The sequence below is a fragment of the Erpetoichthys calabaricus genome, chromosome 5, assembly GCF_900747795.2.
Source record: "Erpetoichthys calabaricus chromosome 5, fErpCal1.3, whole genome shotgun sequence".
Taxonomy (NCBI): Eukaryota; Metazoa; Chordata; class Cladistia; order Polypteriformes; family Polypteridae; genus Erpetoichthys; species Erpetoichthys calabaricus.
Window position 1 is genome coordinate 19,363,359 of NC_041398.2, and position 22,519 is coordinate 19,385,877.

At 44.7% G+C, this 22,519-nt stretch overlaps 1 protein-coding gene and 1 long non-coding RNA gene across 3 annotated transcripts in view; one reads left to right on the plus strand and one right to left on the minus strand.

The window, feature by feature from the left end:
- The first annotated feature begins 18,649 nt into the window (after positions 1–18,649).
- On the plus strand, positions 18,650–19,562 carry LOC127527782 (uncharacterized). Of its 2 annotated transcripts, none has more exons than XR_007934902.1 (3): positions 18,650–18,978; positions 19,061–19,224; positions 19,512–19,562. It is a non-coding gene; the product is annotated as an uncharacterized LOC127527782 (long non-coding RNA). The 2 variants fall into 2 exon arrangements; XR_007934901.1 differs by having other exon boundaries at positions 18,654–18,978; positions 19,061–19,183.
- A 625-nt stretch (positions 19,563–20,187) lies between these two features.
- LOC114641655 (zinc finger protein 420-like) overlaps positions 20,188–22,519 on the minus strand; it is a 58,354-nt gene continuing 56,022 nt past the window's right edge. Inside the window, exon 5 of the mRNA XM_028790679.2 lies at positions 20,188–22,364. Coding sequence (XP_028646512.1) covers positions 21,199–22,364 — 1,166 coding nt within the window. The 3' untranslated portion in view covers positions 20,188–21,198. The remainder of the gene's footprint in view (positions 22,365–22,519) is intronic.

The following is a 22,519-nucleotide window of genomic DNA, read 5'->3' on the forward strand; positions in this document are numbered from 1 at the left end:
AGATATGAAGAGGTGGGGGAAGTGACGGCGAAGGTGGTATAGGGATGAGAATGGCGAGAGTTGATTCTGCAATAAAATAAAAAGCATCACCCTGACAGTGGCTAGTAGACGTCACGTAGTATATGTGTACCAAATTTCATGTCAAACATTTTGCGGGCTACAGGTGATTTAAAATCCTGGACAGCCACAGTAGCGTATTACAGTATACTAGCCATGTGCAACTGTGGACACTTTTTGTGACTGAAGACAGAGAAGAAAATTAAAATTAGTCAAAACCTTTTATTAATACATACCAGGCAAGGGTAAAATGTCAGAGAAACACAGTCCTAGGACACCGCGCTTCATCTGCCTCGAGCGCAGATGTCCTTGTTCTTTTATACCTTTCTAATCTCCTGATCGTTGACCACGTAAGCAAAAAATAGCATCCTGACTCATTGTACTTTTCCAATTTTGTAAAGTCATTACCCTAAAGGTATATTTTCTTGTCACACACATCATCAAAAGAAACTTCCAGAAAGTATACATGCTTTTTGTCACATACGCAAAACACAAACAAGTTTCATCATTTTGTCCTATTTTCTATACACACATGCATTTTGTTCAATTACATCTTTTTATGTTTTCACACTCCTCCCTTTTTGAACAAAATGATGTGGGCAATATAATTCTATCTTGAAATGGTTGATGAAGGGGAAGGGGAATAGAAAGTGGAAGAAGCTATACGAGACATGCGCTCATCATGTAGCATATATGCCCTTTCCATAGAGGCGGTAAAGTACTTAGATATTATATAGCGAACCAAAGGAATAATACAACAACCAACCAGGAGGAGGAGGCAAAATGTCACAACCAAAGAAATGAAAACAGATCTTATCCATTGTCCCCAGGATCCGAAGGAGGATGCAAACCACTGATCCCAAGGATTTGTAATGCCAGAATTAGTGGAAAGTTCTTTAGAGAGAGCAGTAAGGCCTGCCAATGCACGAGTTATTGATCCATCTGGCGCGGTATTATTTGGAATATATGTACAACAAGCATCACCAAACATAGCACAGACACCTCCCTTTTCTGCAAGAAACATGTCCAGGGCTAGACGATTTTGCCAAGTCATCAGAGAAGTACGATCAAGCTGTTCATGTATGCCTTCAATAGCGTCTTTGGTGAAGTTAAGGAAATGTTGTTGGTTATAATAAAGATAATTAATCCAGTCTACATTCTTATTAATAGTAATTTGGGGTATGATAGATTCAAAACCGGCAGCAACTTGATCCCTAGCTTTAAATCTGTCTGGGACACCCCTAGGGACTCCAATAGCATCTATGTATACTCCAGGGCCATGTAAGGAGATATCAGTAGGCATATGGAAAAGAGAGCGGGTATGTCGGAAATAAAAAGGAGGGGTGGAATAATATGGGGAGTGAGAGGGAGGTAAGGATAGAAGTCTAAAAGGCATAACTAATTGGATTGGAGCACAGGTACCAGACCAGTTAGGGGGAAGGGTGACAAATAATTTGGACCTACGACACATCCACCAAATATCTGATCTAGGAGTGGTTTGGGAGAGAAGAAAGGAAGACAGAACGGTGTTCAGAGAAAAGTTAACCTGAAAAGTTTGAGAACAGAAAGAAAATGGTAATTCTCCTACCCATGTCGTTCCATAAGATTTGAAACATGTATAATTTCCTTCGTGAGTTTGAAACATAGGGGTATCCATGTGACGGGTGGGGGGAAAAAGAATAGATAGATTAGAACACTTTGAACCAGAGAGGGGTTTCTTGGAAGTAGTGAATAAGTACAGAAGGCAGGGCAATCCCACAGGGTCAGAAATGTTAGATAATGGGAAAGGGACTGTAGCTAAATGAGGACGGGCTGCAGCACACGCATAACAATGAGAACGATTAACTTGCTTAGCTGAATAGAGAACCCACTGCAACCATCTATTCTGATTCCCATAACCAGTTTCTACTGAAAAAGTGGATGAAATAAAAACACAGTAGATGTGAAGGGTTTCGGGGCAAGTACCAGAAGTAAGGAAAGATTCTAGCCAGGTGGTGTCTACTTCTATAGGGAAGTATTGGGCAGTACAGTGTAAAATGTCAGGGGCCTGTAAATTGGGAAAAAGACAAGGGGAAAAAGAGTGTAGGGCTTTGAGGAGAATGGTGTGTGGGGAAATATCTAAAGTCCATGCTGCAAAAGAGGGTTTGGGATAAGGGGTAATTTGACACAACAACTTGGGGGTTGAACAGAAAAAACCTTTTTCAGTCATAGAAATAGAAAGAGAAAGTTTTGTCATGAGATCTCTTCCTAAAAGGTTAACTGGACAAAGCTGATTCAAAAGAAAACGATGCAGTAAGGTATGTCCGCCAGGACGTGACTGGACTTGAAGAGGTTTTGATACTTGAAGAAGGTGAGGTTGTCCAGAAGCAGTAAGCACAGTAACAGTTTCGTTCGAAGCAGGGACCTTTGCCAGCGAGCGAGTGGCACCAGTGTCGATTAAGAAAACAGTCTCAGTGCCATCAACGAACAATGTCAGTAAAGGATCAGTCTCTGAATTATGGGTGAGCAAAGGTAGTTGAAAAAAGTGGCTGGAGGTCCCAGCGTTTTCCTATGGCCAGTATTGTTAGTCAGGGGTGTCAGAGAAAACAGGTGGAATAAGGGGAGGTGGGGGCTGTTGCTGTCTGTGAGGGCACTCCCGACGAAAATGTCCAGTTTCACCACAAGCGTAGCAAGAGTAGGAATTAACATTGGGATTAAAGGGAGAGGGAATTAAAGGATTCTTAGTGTGGTCAACAGGAGGAGCTCTAAAACCACCTCGTCCTCTTCCTCTAAAGCCGTATCCTCGACCTTGGTCAGGAGCATTCCTGGTATAATAGTTCATCTGTGCTGCCAATAATTTGGCATGAGAGTCCGATTCGGCATGTTCAGCATGTCGTTTGACTTCATCAAACGTGGCACTTTCCCACTCAATACAGGAAGTGCGGACCTTGTTTTGTATATCAAAGCGCAAAACGGAAACAAAAGGTGAAAGTGCAGCTCGGGTGCGGTCATCAGCATTTCCCAAGCCCGAGTGATTAGCCATAAGGTCTTGAATCCTATGTGCCCATTCATCAACCGTTTCGTGTCTCTTTTGTTTTGCAGCAGAAATAAGGGACCAGTCCGTTCCTTTTTTTATATTTTTCTGCAATATTTTGTCTCAACGCCTCCCATTGTGGGTTAAATTCGCCTTCTCCACCTATCCCCTGTCCTCGAGTTAAAGCTGGGTTCCATACCCATGGAACGTCATTGCGGACACCCCTGCTAACAGTGGCCCATGTGGTCCCAAGCTTTCGACGAAGTACCTGGGTCCATTCAGCAGCATTAGGCTTATACATGCTATCTAACTGATCAAGTTGTTCAACAAATTTTAGTCCTCCTACTTCCTTTGGATCTGGAAGTGCATTCACGACATCTTTTAGTTCTTGGATGTCCCAATTCCGATTTATCATAACTGTTGTGGGATTTTGGGGTCCAGCTGGATGGGCAGGGTTATAATGGGGATTGGGAACTTCTATCAAAGGGCAAGTAAGTGAAGGTGAAGGATCAGAAGAGAAAAAAAGTTGGAGCTGGTTTGTGAGTGGAGGTTTGACTTTGAGTGCATTTGGAGACGGGGGTTTGTCTAGTCCAGGGTGGGTCATCACGATGGGTTGAGGGGTCATAGTGATCTGTACCTGGGGAATCATCAGGGGAAACTTCTGCTAGTTGTAGTGCAGGGGGGGGGCAGTCGGAATGGGGAATAGAGGAGGGGATAATAGAGGTGCCTGAGGTTGGTTCTGAGGAGGGGAAAAAATAATAGGAAAAATCTAAACCTGTCTTCTTTTCTATAAATTTTCTAGGAGACCCATTTTTACGGGGCGTCTGTTGATCCTCCGAAAATAATTCTTCCAGCATTAATGATTTTGATCCCCCTGTGCGGCGATTAACAGGCTTACTGTTATAAGTTCCCATTATGTCCCCTTGCTCTCCCGGGTTCTGTATTTAATTTTCCAACTATATACTGATTCGCCTAATCCCTTGTACGTATGAATCAGCGAGGCATTAAGTGTGCCACTCACTAAACCTAAACTGTTCCCTTCTTTAGTCCCAAGGGGAGACACCTAACTATCGGTCCTGTCCCAGTTCCCAGGAGAACACGGTATTGTTGCTTATTCCGTATGTAGATTTATTTATTTTCCATAGCGCTACATATCTTCCATAGCTACATATCTTCCATAGCGCTACGTATCATTCCGTTCCTAACAGCAATCCTGCAATCTGTGCTCTTTTCGGTTTATATTTCCATACCACCCCGTTACTCGTCCCATTAGCCTGTCCGCTCACATCCCCGGATTCCAGCTCAGGTGACTTCGTGTCCGATTCGGTTCAGCAGAATACTACATCAATACGTCCAGCCGAGTCTAGGATATGGGTGAGGCCAGTATCCTTTCGTCAGACCTTTCGTATGCGTCAAACTGCTTGGGTCAAGTCTCCATCACCTTAAGCAACCCGTTGAGATATGAGTATGACTAGACGGTCAACAGGAAACTCGCCCTCCCGTTATTTAGAAAATAAAAAAATGTTCGGAAATCCCCCGGTGCTTACCCCAGCCTGGAAGTGTGCAAGCTCTGTCTGGAAATCCGTTCAGTCACCGTGGATGTAGCAAAGAGGAGACCAGGGACTCCTCACGCAAGAACTGTTTCAGGACAGGGCAGTCCTAACTTTTGCCGGAGCTGCATGCTCTGCTGCCGGAGCGCTCAAGTTGACGGCAGTCCGCTGGTAAGACGGATCACTGAAATGGTCTCGCTGGAGGAGTCGACCGGCCGTCTCTTGCCCCACGTCCGGGCGCCAAAAACTGTGGACACTTTTTGTGACTGAAGACAGAGAAGAAAATTAAAATTAGTCAAAACCTTTTATTAATACATACCAGGCAAGGGTAAAATGTCAGAGAAACACAGTCCTAGGACACCGCGCTTCATCTGCCTCGAGCGCAGATGTCCTTGTTCTTTTATACCTTTCTAATCTCCTGATCGTTGACCACGTAAGCAAAAAATAGCGTCCTGACTCATTGTACTTTTCCAATTTTGTAAAGTCATTACCCTAAAGGTATATTTTCTTGTCACACACATCATCAAAAGAAACTTCCAGAAAGTATACATGCTTTTTGTCACGTACGCAAAACACAAACAAGTTTCATCATTTTGTCCTATTTTCTATACACACATGCATTTTGTTCAATTACATCTTTTTATGTTTTCACACAACCCAACTACGTTGCGGGTGTTAATGTTGTCTGTGAAGGGCTCCCTGTTTAAATGCGGCTGCCAGTCGTGAACTGAGCCCTTCATTGCACAGCATTATGATTTTTTATAAGGGAAACAAAATTACAAAAGAAAACCCTTGGACATTGATTCGATAGGAACGGCCTACTCAGAATCCCTGTCCGAATAGTAATTATGTGGTGGTGGAGGAGCATTTCTGCTTCTCTCCGTTCACAGTCCGTCTCCTTTTCACGACGCTGTCGTTTTCTCTCACGATCTCTTCTCAACCTTTCTCCGATCTCGCAGGTTACTTTGTGGCAATCCAAAGAGTAAGGCAATATACACGGAGCAATGGTTATAAAAGGGGGACACATAGGTATCCAGACTCTTTAAAGCATAAATAGGGTTCACTTCACTGACATGTGAGCAAGCCAGGGTACAACTGTGAGACGCGCAGCACTCGCCGGCTACAACGTAACAATAATAATTTCTGGAACGTGCTGTTACGTTGTCATTCATTTTACCCACTGTCTTTCTTTCATCCATATGTTACGTAGGCACGTACCTTTTATCTTCGGCAATCTCATTCTCTAACCAGGCCTCAGGAGCTAACCAGCGTAACACTGTCCACCACCCCTTTCGTTATTCCGGCACATTGTTGACATCTGTGAGTAACAACAACGTACTAAACTGGAAGGTGGTCTACGCATGCGTGGAATTCATGGACAAACAAAGATCAAGATCCAAATGAAGATTATATATAAAGATTAGTTAGTTTAAAGTACAACAATTTGTTTAGTTTGAATGTCTGTGTTTTGAGGTGTGACTGGAGTACTACAGTCTTCAGTAGTATAAGCCTGGAGGAGATTCTTAATGCAATGCCTATGTTTTAGCTGTCTCTCTACTGCCATCTAGTGCTGCTTCTTCTAATTCATTCGCGGACAAACAAAGATCAAGATCCAAATGAAGATTATATATAGAGATGGTAAGAAGATTTGGTCGTGATTGTGGTCAGTTTCATGAAATTTAATACACTCGGGTCCTTAAGTATTTGGACGGTGACACCATTGTCATAATTTTGGCTCTGTGTGCCACTACAATGGATTTGAAATGAAGAAATCGAGACGGGATTGGAGTGCAGACTTTCAGGTTTAATTTAAGGGATTCGACAAAAACAGTGTATGAGATGTTTAGAAAAGACAAGCCATTTTTATACATGGCCCCTTTATTTTCAGGGGCTCAGAAGTGTTTGGACAAGCTAACCGAATCCTAAATATAACGCTCATTGTCCATACTTGGTTGAAAGTCCTTTCCAGTCAATGACCACCTGAAGTCTGAACCCCTTGGCATCTCCAGTGCTGATGCTCTGCCAGGCCTTTACTGCCCGCTGTCTTCAGGTGCTGTTTGTTTGTTGGACTTTCTGCCTTCAGTTTTGTGTTCTGTAAGTGATCTGCATGTCCAGTTGTGTTGAGGTCAGTTGACTGACTTGGCCATTGATGAATATTCCACTACTTTGCGTTGTAAAGCCCCTGGTTTGCTGTCCCAGTGTGTTTTATCTCCTTGCCCGTCCGTACTGTGAAGTGTCGTCCTCTCAGTTTTGTAGCATTTGGCTGACTCCGAGCAGACAGTATAGCGCCCTCTACATTTCAGAATTCATCCTGCGACTTCTGCCAGCAGTCACATGATCAATAAACACCAGTGAGCGACTTCCATTGGCAGTCATGCTTGATCAGGTCATAACATGGCCTCCGCCATGTCTCACAGGTGATGTGGTGTTCATCAGATCGTGAGCCGTTTCTTCTCTTCTCTTTCCATAATTCTGGTCCATATTGATCTTAATTTCATTTGTCCAAAGAAAAGTGTCACAGAACTGGACAGGCTTTTAAAAATGTTTCTTGTCAAACACCAATCTGTCCTTCCCACGTTTGAGGCTCACCAGTGGTCTGCACCTTGTGGTAAACACTTTACTGTCATGTACAGTCGTGGGCAGATGTTTGGCGAATGACCCAAGTGTTGGTTTTCACACAGTTGGCTGCTTCAGTGTTTAGAGATCTTTGTTTCAGATGTTTCTCTGGTACACTGAAATAGAATGACGAGCCGTTCAGAAGTTTCAAAGGCTTTTATTGACAATTCCATGAAGTTTATTTGCAGTGTTGGAAATTCTTCCCTTTTTCAAGACCTCTGCAATTCACCCCGGCAGGCTGGCAATCAACTTCTGGGCCCAATCCTGACTGATGGCAGCTGCCCATTCTTGATAATCAGAATTGGTGGGATTGTGTTTGTCCACCCGCCTCTTGAGGACTGACCACAAGTTCTCAGGGGGGAGTTTCCTGGCCATGGACCCCAAAATTCGATGTTTTGTTCCCCGAGCCACTTTAGTTGTCACTTTTGCTCCACCATGCTGGACTGCATTGTTGGGTCACCAAACTGTTCTTGGGTGGTTGGGAGAATAATTAACCAATTTTCCTCCTTTGCAAAGTTCACCTCCATAATCATCAAGGATAACGGTGCCCCATCATGCTGGATTGTTCATTGTTGGTCACCAGACGGTTGGGAGAAGTTGCTCTCAGAAGAGGTTTTGGTCCCATTCTTTATTTAAGGTTCAGGACCGGGTGGTTTCACCACCCAGCTTTGCTCAGGAATGGCAGCAGGCAGGTGGGAGGGAGATGAAGACTTGTGGAGGATGGCCTGGTGGGTGTCAAGAAGGGCAGCCAAGAAGAACATCAGGGGCAGATTGATATTCTGAGATTGGACTGCTGGGGTCAAGTCATCTTTTCGGATGAATCCCCTTTCTGATTGGGAAAAAAGAAGAGTGGCACTACCATCAGTCCTGTGTGCCAACAGTAAAGCATCCTGAGACCATCCATCTCCGCCAATGCAGTGGGCTCACTAAGAACAGCAGCCATGGATAAAGAATGGGACCACAACCTCCTCCGAGAGCAACTTCTCCCAACCGTCTGGTGACCAACAATGAACAATCCAACATGATGGGGCACCGTTATCCTTGATGATTATGGAGGTGAACTTTGCAAAGGAGGAAAATTAAGACCTTCAGAGAAGCTTTCTTTCTTTTTATTTTGATCTAATGAATGAGCAGAACAAACTCTCTAAGTCCTTAGACCTTCTTCTGGGCTGACTGGTATGACACGACTCAGATTTGCCTTCTCTCTGCTCTGAAATGACTGCTTTGTGACTTAAATTAACTGAACAAGATGACCAAGCCAGAGGGGGCAATTGTAGAATACTGGATATTCCTTCAAACCCCGAGATGGGCAACATACTGTATGGTCTCAGTGGTCGCTCTGTGTCCCTCCCACCTTCTTAATTTCAAGCTCGAGGTCACGATGCCCACCGTATTATTAATAATTAAGTCCCCTGGGACTGTACAGTTTTCAAGGTGTTCTGACCCAACTGGTTGTTCCATAAGTGTATTATTGAAGGTCTCAAGATTGTGTTCTTTCTCAATTGTGGTACTAAAGTGATGTCCTAAAGCCATTAAGTCGGCAGTCAGACTTTTCCCATAAATCATGACAAAGTCCTCTTAACGACCACCGGCTACAGCAGCACATCTTCTATGGAGGTCCTCTGTACCTTCTCCTCGACTGGTACCTGACCCATACTACTGGCTAACACTTTCAGAACACCTCACTTTTTCTTCAAATTTCATCATTTGGAATGACCTGAAATGGTGAAAAGGCAGCAGTAAGCGGCCAGAGGTTTCAGATCTAAAGTTGGTTTGGAATGAGCAGGGCATTGGGATCCACAATCAGACCAACATCTCCTCCGGCAGCAGCAACCCCAAGCTTTTCCTAGATGGTCTCCCTGGCCAGGACTGACCTTACTTAGCTTCAGGTAAGATGACCTGTTCTGAAGTGCAGGTGCTATGGCTTCTGGCTGAAGTGTGTGTGTGTGTCTACATAGATGGACTGGCTGTGTAAGCCCGGGCTCCTGGAAACACTTCAAAGTGTCAGGAAAAAAACCGGAAATGTCGCGATGTCGGGTAATTAAAAGGAACTCCTCAGGGCGTCTCTCTCTGTCCTCGGAGGATTCATGTTGCTGATGTGCTCACCTCGCTCGTCTATCAGCGGCTAAGCGAGTTTGTCTTTCCTCTGCGGTTTCACTTTGGTGACTGAGTCTTTCAGCTTCATGCTGTAGCCTCGCACTTCCCAGACAGACAGGTGCAGACATTTTTCTATAAGACCAGCTGTGTAAGCCCCTGCTGTAAAAAGCCCGGGCTCCTAGACACTATTGAAATCATTGGAAAATAAAACTGAAATGCGGAGTCGGTGGTTTGGTTTTGTCGAATGTGCTTGCCTTGCTTGTATATTAGCGGCTAAGCGTGTTTGTCTTTTCTCGGCGGTTTCACTTTGGTTTCATGCTGTAGCCTTGCACTTCCAGGCCAGACAGACAGACTGACTGACTTCCTTCCACGCGTAAATGTTTATATATCACACTAGCTGTGTAAGCCCGTGCTGTAAAAAGCCTGGGCTCCTGGAAACTATTCGAATCATCAGAAAATAAAATTGAAATGCAGAGTCAGTAGTTTCGCTTTGCTGATTTGCTCGCCCCCCTCGTCTATCAGTGGCTAAGTGAGTTTGTCTTTCCTCAGCGGTTTCACTTTGGTGACTGAGTTGCTTTCTTTCAGCTTCATGCTGTAGCCTCACACTTCCCAGACAGACAGACACACAGACAGGTGCAGACGTTTTTATGTAAGACCAGCTGTGTAAGCCCCTGCTGTAAAAAGCCCGGGCTCCTAGACACTATTGAAATCATCAGAAAATAAAACTGAAATGCAGTCTCGGTGGTTTGGTTTTGTCGAGTGTGCTCGCCTTGCTTGTATATTAGCGGCTAAGCGTGTTTCACTTTGGTGACTGAGTTGGTTTCATGCTGTAGCCTTGCACTTCCAGGCCTGACTGACTGACTTACTGACTGACTGACTTACTTACTTCCACGCGTAGACATTTATATACAAGACCAGCTGTGTAAGCCCCTGCTGTAAAAAGCCTGGGGTCCTAGACCCTATTGAAATCATCAGAAAATAAAATTGAAATGCAGAGTCGGCAGTTGCGCTTTGCTGATGTGTTCACTTCGCTTGTCTATCAGCGGCTAAGCGAGTTTTGTCTTTCCTCGGCGGTTTCGCTTTGACAACAGAGTCGCTTTCTTTCAGCTTCATGCTGTAGCCTCGCACTTCCCAGACAGATGGGTGCAGACATTTTTATATAAGACTAGCTGTGTAAGCCCCTGCTGTAAAAAGCCTGGGCTCCTAGACACTATTGAAATCATCTATATAATAAAAGCCCAGCGCGGTGTCCGTGTCCGAGTCCGGGTTCCCTTTGGCTGTATAGCCGCCCCGTAGAAACGTGGTGTATGCAGGTTATGAGGTGTGATGCTAATTAACGCCCGTACTACAACAGATTATATTGTTGATATACTATTAACTATTTACAGGGATCAACTCTTTTGGGGAAGTTCATAACAAAAAAAAAAAATAATAATAAAATTATAAATAACATTTACACTTTGCTACATGTGCACTTCAGTATTTCGAGCCCCGTGTCTGAGTCTGTACGGAGGAGACCTTATCGAACAATGCCGAAACGAAAGGCAACTGAACCTGCTGCTGCGAGAGAGGACACATTACAGCGTGATCACAAAGCAAAGAGGCAAAGGCGTGCCAGTCGCTCGCAAGAAACGGACACTCAGCATTCACACAGATTAGCTCAACGACGCGTCTCTGCCGCACAACGAAAGGCAACTGAAACCCCTACAGAGAGAGATAAGACAGATTACGCCGTGATCACTAAAGCGTGCCAATGAGACACCCGACGAGAGGTCCTTACGATTGCAAAACAATCGTAATGTGTGATGAAGGACCCAGTTCACGACTGCCAGGCGCGTTTAAACAGGGAGTCCTTCAACTGTGGTCATCCAATGCGCAGCGTAGCGCGTGCCAAGTCGCTAGTTGGGAAATAAAATTGAAATGCAGAGTCGGCAGTTTCACTTTGCTGATGTGCTTGCCTTGCTTGTATATTAGTGGCTAAGCGTGTTCATCTTTTCTCGGCGGTTTCACTTTGGTGACTGAGTCGCTTTCTTTCAGCTTCATGCTGTAGCCTCGCACTTCCCAGACAGACAGAGAGGCAGACAGACGTTTTTATGTAAGACCAGCTGTGTAAGCCCCTGCTCCTAGACAATGTTGAAATCATCGGAAAATAAAATTGAAATGCAGAGTCGGCAGTTTTGCTTTGCTGATGTGCTCACCTCGCTTGTCTATCAGCGGCTAAGTGAGTTTGTCTTTCCTCTGCGGTTTCGCTTTGACAACAGAGTCACTTTCTTTCAGCTTCATGCTGTAGCCTCACACTTCCAGGCCGGCCAGACAGACTTCCACACGTAGACATTTATATATCACACCAGCTGTGTAAGCCTGGGCTCCTAGACACTATTGAAATCATCGGAAAATAAAACTGAAATGTAGAGTCAGGGGGTTTGGTTTTGTCGAATGTGCTTGCCTTGCTTGTATATTTGCGGCTAAGCGTGTTTGTCTTTTCTCGGCGGTTTCACTTTGGTTTCATGCTGTAGCCTTGCACTTCCAGGCCAGACAGACAGACTGACTGACTGACTGACTGACTGACTGACTGACTTCCTTCCACGCGTAAACGTTTATATATCACACTAGCTGTGTAAGCCCGTGCTGTAAAAAGCCTGGGCTCCTGGAAACTATTCAAATCATCAGAAAATAAAATTGAAATGCAGAGTCAATAGTTTCGCTTTGCTGATCTGCTCGCCCCCCTCGTCTATCAGCGGCTAAGCGAGTTTGTCTTTCCTCAGCGGTTTCACTTTGGTGACTGAGTCGCTTTCTTTCAGCTTCATGCTGTAGCCTCGCACTTCCCAGACAGACAGACACACAGACAGGTGCAGACGTTTTTATGTAAGACCAGCTGTGTAAGCCCCTGCTGTAAAAAGCCTGGGCTCCTAGACACTATTGAAATCATCGGAAAATAAAACTGAAATGCAGAGTCGGTGGTTTGGTTTTGTCGAATGTGCTTGCCTTGCTTGTATATTAGCGGCTAAGCGTGTTTGTCTTTTCTCGGCGGTTTCACTTTGGTGACTGAGTCGGTTTCATGCTGTAGCCTTGCACTTCCAGGACTGACTGACTGACTGACTTCCTTCCACGCGTAGACATTTATATAGAAGACCAGCCTTGTAAGCCTCTGCTGTAAAAAGCCCAGGCTCCTGGAAACTATTCAAATCATCAGAAAATAAAATTGAAATGCAGAGTCGGCCGTTTTGCTTTGCCGATGAGTTCGCCTCGCTTGTGTATCAGCGGCTAAGCGAGTTTCTCTCTCCTCAGAGGTTTCGCTTTGCCGATGTGCTCACCCCCCTCGTCTGTCAGCGGCTCAGCGAGTTTTGTCTCCGACTTGTTAATTTGGGGCCACCTTGCCGGCTCTTTGAGCTTCATTTCTGTAGCCTCGGACTGGAGAGACACACACACCCACACACTTCCACGCATAGACATTTTATATATATATATATATATATATATATATATATATATATATATAATTATTATTATTGTTATTTTTATATATTTTAAGCCCTTATAAACTCTCCCACACTCTTATAAACATTTCCCGCACAGTTATACAGCATAAACCCTTTATATTCTCTTAGATATTAGGTAAGATTTGTTGAAATTATGCGTGTAAACACACTGTATATATTATGATTTTTCCTTTAGTATTAGTATCATATTTCTAAAATACGAACACTGCAGTCATGTGCCATTTGCATTCTGGTAATGTTTACATTCTCAGCTGATTTCGGTTGGTAACATCCACACTACCGCCTTATTACATCCACTTACAACTCATTTCACGCCCTGGTTACTGCGGCCGTAGATCTTATTCTTTTCCTCCTTCTTATTATAATGAACTGTGGACTCATTGATGCCGTAATGGCGTCCCACAGCGGTGTAGCTGTTCCCTTCCTTCAACATATCCAAACCTTTTACCTTTTCGGCAATCGTTAGCATCTTCCATTGGCACTTGGGCACAGCCCTGAAGCAGTAGCAGATCGTTTTGGAGTCATAATGAAGCGCTTGACTACACACAATGATAAACACAAAGAGCACAAAAGTTAAGTCTTTACACAGCGAAACACGTTGATGCTGAATGAGCGAGATGAGATGCTGGCTAACGCAAAGCGGAATTGACTGCTGCTCTCCGTCAGTGAGCCAATCAACACCCAGGAACTTAACCGCGTGCTCTGATTGGGTAGCTTCTCAGCCATCCACCAATAGCTTCCCTTGTATGAAATCAACTGGGTAAACCAACTGAGGAAGCACGTGCCAGAAATAAAAAGACCTATTGTCCGCAGAAATCCGCGAACCAGCGAAAAATCTGCGATAGAGTGAAGCTGCGAAAGTCGAAGTGAGATATAGCGAGGGATTACTGTGTGTATATATATATATATATATATATATGAAAGAGAGAGAGAGCGTCTACCACCTCTGAAGATGAGGTGACTAGACATGTATAGCTGTTGTGACAATTAAGAGTCCAAGACATCATAAAGGTTTGGGGCAGCCACCCGTATATTGTTTTTCCCAGCTGCAAAAAGGTTTTAAATCAGAAGCACGATGTGCATATCACATCATAGTCCAAAACAGAACTGACTATAGCAGCCCAAGATGGAGGCTTTAAACGTCTGGAGAAGAACTTCTCATCAAAATGGCCGGAACCAGAAGTGATGTCAGTAAAGGGGCTGGCTTCGGAAATGATGTCAGCAAAGGGGCCGGCTTGGGAAGTGACATCAGAAAAGGGGCCAGCTTGGGAAGTGACATCAGAAAAGGGGCCGGCTTGAGAAGTGACGTCATCAAAGGGGCTGGCTTCGGGAGTGATGTCAGCAAAGGGGCCAGCTTTGGGAGTGATGTCAGCAAAGGGGCCGGCTTGGGAAGTGACATCAGAAAAGGGGCCGGCTTCAGGAGTGATGTCAGCAAAGGGGCCGGCTTGGGAAGTGACATCAGAAAAGGGGCCAGCTTGGGAAGTGACATCAGAAAAGGGGCCGGCTTGGGAAGTGACATCATCAAAGGGGCTGGCTTGGAAAGTGACGTCATCTAAGGGGCCGGCTTCGGGAGTGATGTCAGCAAAGGGGCCGGCTTGGGAAGTGACATCAGAAAAGGGGCCGGCTTCGGGAGTGATGTCAGCAAAGGGGCCGGCTTGGGAAGTGACATCAGAAAAGGGGCCGGCTTCGGGAGTGATGTCAGCAAAGAGGCTGGCTTGGGAAGTGATGTCAGAAAAGGGGCCGGCTTCGGGAGTGACATCTTCTGAGGCGCCAGAACCTTGCAGGATTTCCCAGGAATGGTGTGTAGGGAACTGAGAAAGACAGTCCGCGCACTCCGCCACCCCCTGGTCGGATGTTTTATTACACTTACTCAGACCCTTTAGCTGCCTCCTACTCGCACGTGTGTGACACTATGTATGAGTCCTAGTTGGCTGTGTCAAAGCTTCCCGGTGTCCATCCCGTTTGTCAGTTCCTACAATGGAGAAGCAATGATCGTACAGGGCTTTGTTATTAGAGGGGGCAGACACACAGCTAAGCTTCATTGACAGGGAGTCTCTTATGGTATGTTGCCTTCCTGGTGAAGAGGTGGGAGACAAATTCAAATTTAAGGAATTAGAGGCCAATAAAGGTGGTCTGAAATCTGCCTTTGCAATATGCCAGACCAGACAAGACTAGAGAGATCAGGTTTAATGTGTGGTGTAAAACAGAGTGGTGAAGGTTTATAGCAGTTTGGAGGAGATGGAGGTGGGCCTGCATATGAACCAGAGAGACCCTGATGTGTTGTGAAGGTGCATGGAGAGGCTAATCCACTTGAAAATGACAAGCCTGTAGGTAATACGCCAAATTAAACTCAGCCATACACTAAAATGTCTTCCTTCAAATCTAAAGGTATTGAAACACAAGCACAAAATACAATATTTACAAAAGACAAGTTGGCTATTTACTGCGGTGGGTTGGCACCCTGCCCGGGATTGGTTCCTGCCTTGTGCCCTGTGTTGGCTGGGATTGGCTCCACCAGACCCCCGTGACACTGTGTTCGGATTCAGCGGGTTGGAAAATGGATGGATGGATGGAAGTTGGCTATTTAAATAGGAGTCTACTTCAAACAGGAGCCACATCTTTAGAAGGATGTTGAGACTGGACTATAAATACAAAGGACATAGGCTGATATTGGAAGTGTTTAACACAGCCTTAGCACACGTGTACAAACGGTGATATGCGACATTTAATGCGATCAAAAAAGGAAGGGGAATGGAGAGCTTGGGAAATCCACGTGGTAAAGGAGCACATGGAGAGGATCCGATAGATGCAGACTCTGTTTTATACGCTGTATGCTGTAGGAGAAGCCTTTTCCCATTTTGGCATTTAGTAAAAACTCAAGATAGAAAAATAAGGGTAGATGTAAATGATCTTAATCAATAACAGTCACCACAGTTGGTGATTTGATATATTAAAACTAAAAAGTGCTACATTTCACTTTAGCAAGTTACATTTTCAACAAATGTTGCAAAGTCTAAAAGAAACAAGCTGGGTCGACCTGGTAAGACAGGAGATGCCCAAGATGCAAAGCAGTAGATATTAAAAGTAGATTACATATGATGGACAAGTTCGTCGTCGCATTTGTCATCAGTAGGAAATTTAAGAGAAACCATAGTGGATAAAAACGGAGCTCAGAGAGAAGTTACAAAAGAAACAGAAACACCCGAGCGTCAATGGCAGGAGGAACTGTAAGCGTTTGGATAACAAGAGGCAAAAAAACAAAACAAAAAAACAAGAGGAGTGTTAAAAGGTGTCTGACCTTGCTGGCAGCATTCTTCAATCCCTTCGTTTAGCAGTCGTGGTTTTCGGCTCCATGCGACTTTCTCGTATTTCCTTTCTGCGCTGTTGTTTTGCAAATTCTGTGTCTTTTGCCATGGCGAGTTTTTTACATGGTGGGAGAAGTGGGTTATTGGGTAATACCACTTAGGAACGATAGCTGGTTTGTTCAGGAACCGTCTCCAGTGGCTTCTTTACCATATCTTTACAGTTAGATAGATAGATAGATGGACAGATAGAACTGCAAGGCACTATATAATAGATAAATGTGGAAGGCACTATATGCTAGATAGATAGATAGATAGACAGATAGAACTGCAAGGCACTATATAATAGATAAATGTGGAAGGCACTATATGCTAGATAGATAGATAGATAGATAGATAGATAGATAGATAGATAGATAGATAGATAGATAGATAGATAGATAGATAGATAGATAGATAGATATGGAAGGCACTATATGATAGATAGATAGAACTGTAAGGCACTATATAATAGATAGATAGATGTGGAAGGCACTATATGCTAGATAGATAGATAGATAGATAGATAGATAGATAGATAGATAGATAGATAGATAGATAGATAGATAGATAGATAGATAGATAGATAGATAGATACTTTATTAATCCCATACTCCAGCAGCAGCATAGTGATACAAAAAAACAATATTAAATTAAAGAGTAATAAAAATGCAGGTAAAAACAGACAATAATTTTGAATAATGTTAACGTTTAGCCCCGGGTGGAATTGAATAGTTTGGGGGAGGAACGATCTTCTCAGTCTGTCAGTGGAGCAGGACGGTGACAGCAGTCTGTCTATAATAGCAGTTAGCCCTATCCTGGGGGTAGGGTGTTGCGATTTAATTTCACGACCTGCTCACATGGAGTGAGGCTTTCTAAAACACCCGGTGATGTGGGCCTTCAGAATCCCACCACCCTGCCCACTATGGCGGCATAGCTTCCACTTGAAGGCATAGCTTCCACTTGGCATACACTGGGCACAGCTCTCTCAAAGTTATCCTCAGTAATGTCCTAAAATGCAGAAAGAAGGCGTCACAAGAGAGAGGATAACCGTAAAACCCCTGGCTTTTACAGAGCAAGGCTACAGGAAATCTTTACAAAGGAGGATTTATTGAAAGAAAAGAAAACAAAAGGTTCAAAAGAGTATAAAAAGGAGTTGCTAAAGGCAAAACAATTAATAATAATAATCAATAAAACACCAAGCTGAATAAATGAGAAATTGTAAAAACGACACAACTTTCCAGACTTGAGCACATTGGAAATGAACCACAAACCCCCAGCTAGGGGGTGGTCCCTTAATGGTGATGGACAGGTGGCCCCGCCTCTTGAGAAGTCCCACACAAAACGCAGCAGGATAACAAATCGAACAATAAATAAACGGAAATTAAAAGTCAACACAAGTGAACAAAACAGGACAGTATTATCAAAATGGAAAACGATAATGTGAATAAACGAGATGAGGAGTCGGGGAGAAACGTTAAGACGCAAACGCCCGGGCCAGTGGGCACCTTCACGGTAGCAGCAGTTTGTCTCTTACCTCTCAGCGCCGGCTCTTTAGTTTGTTCTTCAAGTTTTGCCGATTCTTCCTCTCTCTGGGTGGTCCTGTCCACTGTTGTGAAGTCCATTGGACGTTTCTGGTTCTGCTGTATCTCCATTATGGTGTACAGGGGCTTTTTTTTATGAGCAAGAAATCCAAACCCGTTCAATGAAGGGCCAGTTCTGAGCTCAGTTTACTGCACAGTTCCCCCCCCCCCCCCCCAACTCTATTTATAAGCCATCATTTATCAGAAGGTCCTCTGTAGGCCAACTGAGGACTATCTGAACATCACCAACAGAAGCACGTCGGCCCACTCGTTTGACTCCCACGTTGTCCGCCATCTTTGTATGCCCTCCGCATCTGAACGTCCGGTAAACGCAGTCAGACTTGTAAGAGTTAAGCAGCCCCTGCCTCCGGTTCAGAACGTCCCATCATGGACAAGCAAACATCAACATTCCCTCACCTGCACCTGTCGTGTTTTACGGCTCGGGTTCACGTGCCGATTTCTGTGCCGATGAGGTCCAGGAGCTCCTTCGTCATTTCCCTGCATTCGTCGCCCTCTACTTCTCCTCGTCCCTGGCTGAGTTGCTCATTTGCGAGTCTGTGGAGTTTCCCTTTTCTCATTTAGACCAATCAAAAAATCATTGGGTTGGTATTGGCGATTTGGGGGCAGATGTTTCTGGAGTATTGGCTCCAGCAGACCCCCGTGACCCTGTAGTTAGGATATGGCGGGTTGGAGAATGGATGGATAGTTCTGGAGTTTGCCTGCTTTTGTGAAACTCCCACAGTTGCTCTCAAGGTCCACTTTTCAGGTACATTTTGGGGGTTTACTTTTGAATTTCTGTTCAAACGGCTCCATGTCCCCTGTTTGGAATCCAGCTGGCTAGAGTTGCTGCTGCTGCTGCTTTCACAACACAAAGTCCTCCTCTTCATCACAGGCCTTACTGCTCTCGTACCTGCTGGATTGGACTTCGTTTTTTGTATTGACCTCTTGGATTCCTCCTTTGTTACTCTAATCTCTCCTGACTTATTGCTTTCCATCTTTAACTAAAGAAACGTTAGGTTTGCAGCCGTCATCTAAGCCAGTCTGGGACTCGGCATTAACCTTCTGAGATTCCGATTGTGTCCAAAGCCTTGCTGGAGAATTTGGGATCTGCTGGGTAAAAAGTAGCAGAACATCATCTCTTCTAACTTCAGTTGACCACTGGAGTGAACACTTAGGTCGGGTTTAGATTTCACGGGACGCCAGTGGACGCTACTGGGCCGGGTTTAGACTTTAAACCCAGCCCAGTATCGTCCACTGGCGTACCATAGACTTCACAGGACGCCAGTGGACGCTACTGGGCCAGGTTTAGACTTTATGGTACGCCAGTGGACGCTACTGGGCCAGGTTTAGACTTCACAGGACGCCAGTGGACGCTACTGGGCCGGGTTTAGACTTTATGGTACGCCAGTGGACGATACTGGGCCAGGTTTAGACTTCACAGGACACCTGTGGACGCTACTGGGCTGGGTTTAGACTTAATGGTACGCCAGTGGACACTACTGGGCTGGGTTTAGACTTCACAGGACACCTGTGGACTCTACTCGGCCGAGTTTATACTTCATGGGACGCCAGTGGACGCTACTGGGCTGGGTTTAGACTTCACAGGACGCCAGTGGACGCTACTGGGCTGGGTTTAGACTTCACAGGACGCCAGTGGACGCTACTGGGCTGGGTTTAGACTTCACGGGACGCCAGTGGATGCTACTGGGCCGGGTTTAGACTTTATGGTATGCCAGTGGACGATACTGGGCCAGGTTTAGACTTCACAGGACGCCAGTGAACACTACTGGGCCAGGTTTAGACTTTAAGCAATGTGACGCATGCTCCTGCTATGCAAGTGTTGCACTGTTTACACTTGCACGCGTACTTTACGTAAATCTGGAAGAATCCACCAGGTGGCAGTGTGAGATATTATGACTGTGAGAACTGGTTCGGCTTTGCTGTGTTGTGAATTGTCTGGACCTGCCATTAAATTCCAAGGACACCTTACCACAATATCTCTGAAAAGGAAAAGATGTCATCCATCAAACTGGGGACCCACCTATTCCAGCAAGCAATCCCTGGACGGGGCATCAGCTCATCGTAAGGCGAATACAAGCACACACACACACACACACACACACACACACACACACACACACACACACACACGCACACCGCTTGCATCATTTTAGTGTCACCAAATCCCCAAACCTTCATATCTTTGTAAGGAAACCCAGCAGGAAAACATGCAAACTCCAGGTAGGGAACAGCAGGGATGCGACTCCCTACTGCGAGACAGTAAAGCCACCATGTGTGATTATTAACAATATTCATTATTTAAATGAAGTGAACGATTGATCTGTAAAATGTCACATACTTAAACGCATTTCATCATGAAAGTGATACCAAGTATAAATCTAAGGATTCTAAATATGCACAGAGCTGGAATATCACAAATGTAACGTGTTCTGTGTGGCAATCGCTTCCTACTGCTGCTGTTAGGTCAGGAGGAAGTCCCAGAAGCACACAGCGATTAACAACTGGGCCAGTTTTAAGATGACGTTTACGACGGTCTGCTTTAATCATAAACTACGAGGTTAAAGTGGACATTTCGAGATTAAAGCTGCAATTTCCACTGAAATCACAAATTAGGCCTTTCCATGGCGTCTCTAATTTTTTTCTCTGTGGCTCAAATATGCTGCCCTACATTCTGATGAAAAAACAAAGACGGCACAGAAGACGGTACATGTGAGACTTTTAAAATGTGTCATTACGTTGGGGAATATGCGACGCTTGAATATAAAAGCACCACGAATGCATTTGTATGGCAGCATTTTGCTTCACTACGTCAAACATCGCAGCACCGCACATTGACTTTCTGTCACGTGTCGATAGTAAAGAGAGACTCTGACGTCACGTTCCGACTTTTATCGCACTGTGCCCCCTCCTGACCTTTTCCCGGTACTGCAACTCGTCGCGTTCATTTCTGAGCACCCGTCAAATGACCGCTGAGAACGCATGGCAGCTGTGATTGTGCGCGTGAAGTATAAACCGACCCTTAATTTCTTGCACGAGGTAAGCTGATGTGGTGTTGTCTGTTCCATCACGGTGGGATTGGCGCCACTGCCCATCTGGACTGACATCGCTTTGGAGGTCTTGATCTGAAGATTGCTGGCACCATCACCTACCACAGCGCTGATGCAAAGGGTGTGCTCCTTTTATTCTGAGATAACTGTAATTTCAAACTAAGAAAGCAGTTTTGCATTGATGAGGTTTAGTTTAGAAATTATTGAACAAAGCCCACCACATGAAGGGAGCCCCCCATGACTTGAGCAACTAGGCAGGTGACTTTGACTCATTCTCCATCATCCCCTCTCTACTGTACGCCTCAAGGCTTCAATTCTCCTTAGAATCTATGAAGCCCATATAAAAATGAGAATCCTTTATCAAATCCAGCAATTACGTTTTCCCTGCTGTGTGTATTTTTGTATGTTTGCGAAAAGTGCTATTATGGGAAAAGCTTTTGCCACACACAGAGCAGCAATATGGCTTTTCTCCAGTATGCACTCGAGTGTGCTGTTTGAAATTGCTACTGTCAGAGAATTGTTTGCCACAGGCAGAACAGCTATACGGTTTTTCTCCAGTGTGGATTCTTTTGTGGCTCCGAAGATTGCTTAGTTGTGAAAATCGTTTGCCACACTCCAAGCAGCTATATGGCTTCTCTCCGGTATGAATGCGTATGTGCTGCCTGAGAGCGCTACTTTTAAAGAAGTGTTTGCCACATTCAGAACAGCAGTACGGGTTGTCGCCAGTGTGAACCCGTGTGTGCTGCTGGAGAGCGCTACTGTCAAAGAATCTCTGACCACATTCGGAACAGCAATACGGCTTTTCTCCAGTGTGGATTCTTTGGTGGCTCTGAAGATTGCTTACTTGTGAGAATTTTTTGCCACACTGAGAACAAGAGTATGGTTTCTCTCCAGTATGAATTCGTATATGCTTCTGAAGAGTGTTACTACGGGAGAAGCGTTTGCCACATTCAGAACACCCATATGGTCTTTCTCCAGTGTGGATTCTTTGGTGGGTGTAAAGATTGCTTATTCGTAAGAATCGTTTACCACATTCTAGACAGCAATGGGGTTTCTCTCCGGTATGAAGTATCACGTGAATGTTAAGGCTGGTGCTGTCTAAGAAACACTTGCCACATTCAGAACAGCAGTAAGGCTTTTCTCCAGTGTGGATTCTTGTATGACTCTGGAGATTGTGCTTTAGCGAAAATTGTTTGCCACATTCAGAACAGCAATATGGTTTCTCTCCAGTGTGGATTCTTGTGTGCCTCTGAAGATGGCTTACTCGTGAGAACTGTTTGCCACATTCTAAACAACAGTGGGGTTTCTCGGCACTGTGAATTCGGATGTGCTGATGCGCTTGTTGATCAGGGCTGATGGCTTCCCTCCTTCCAAGTTTGACATCAGAAAAAGAACCACACTGCAAAGAGGCTGCTGTCAAATTCTGCGACCCTTTTCTCAACTTCTTCACCCTCGCCTTGTCTTGTTTGTGTTGCAGTCTGCACTGGAAAGAAGTCCCCGCCGATGAAGATGTGGAGAAACTGCCCATGTCCAGTGAATCTGCAACAGCACAGACAGATTAGTTATGTCATTAAAGGGTATGTTTACTACTTTTCTAGTCAAAGTTACTTCTTCACAATCACCAAATAAATTTATTTGCCACATAAAATCTAAAGTGAAGCTTTTTTTTTTTTTTACACATTCAAAAATTCCTT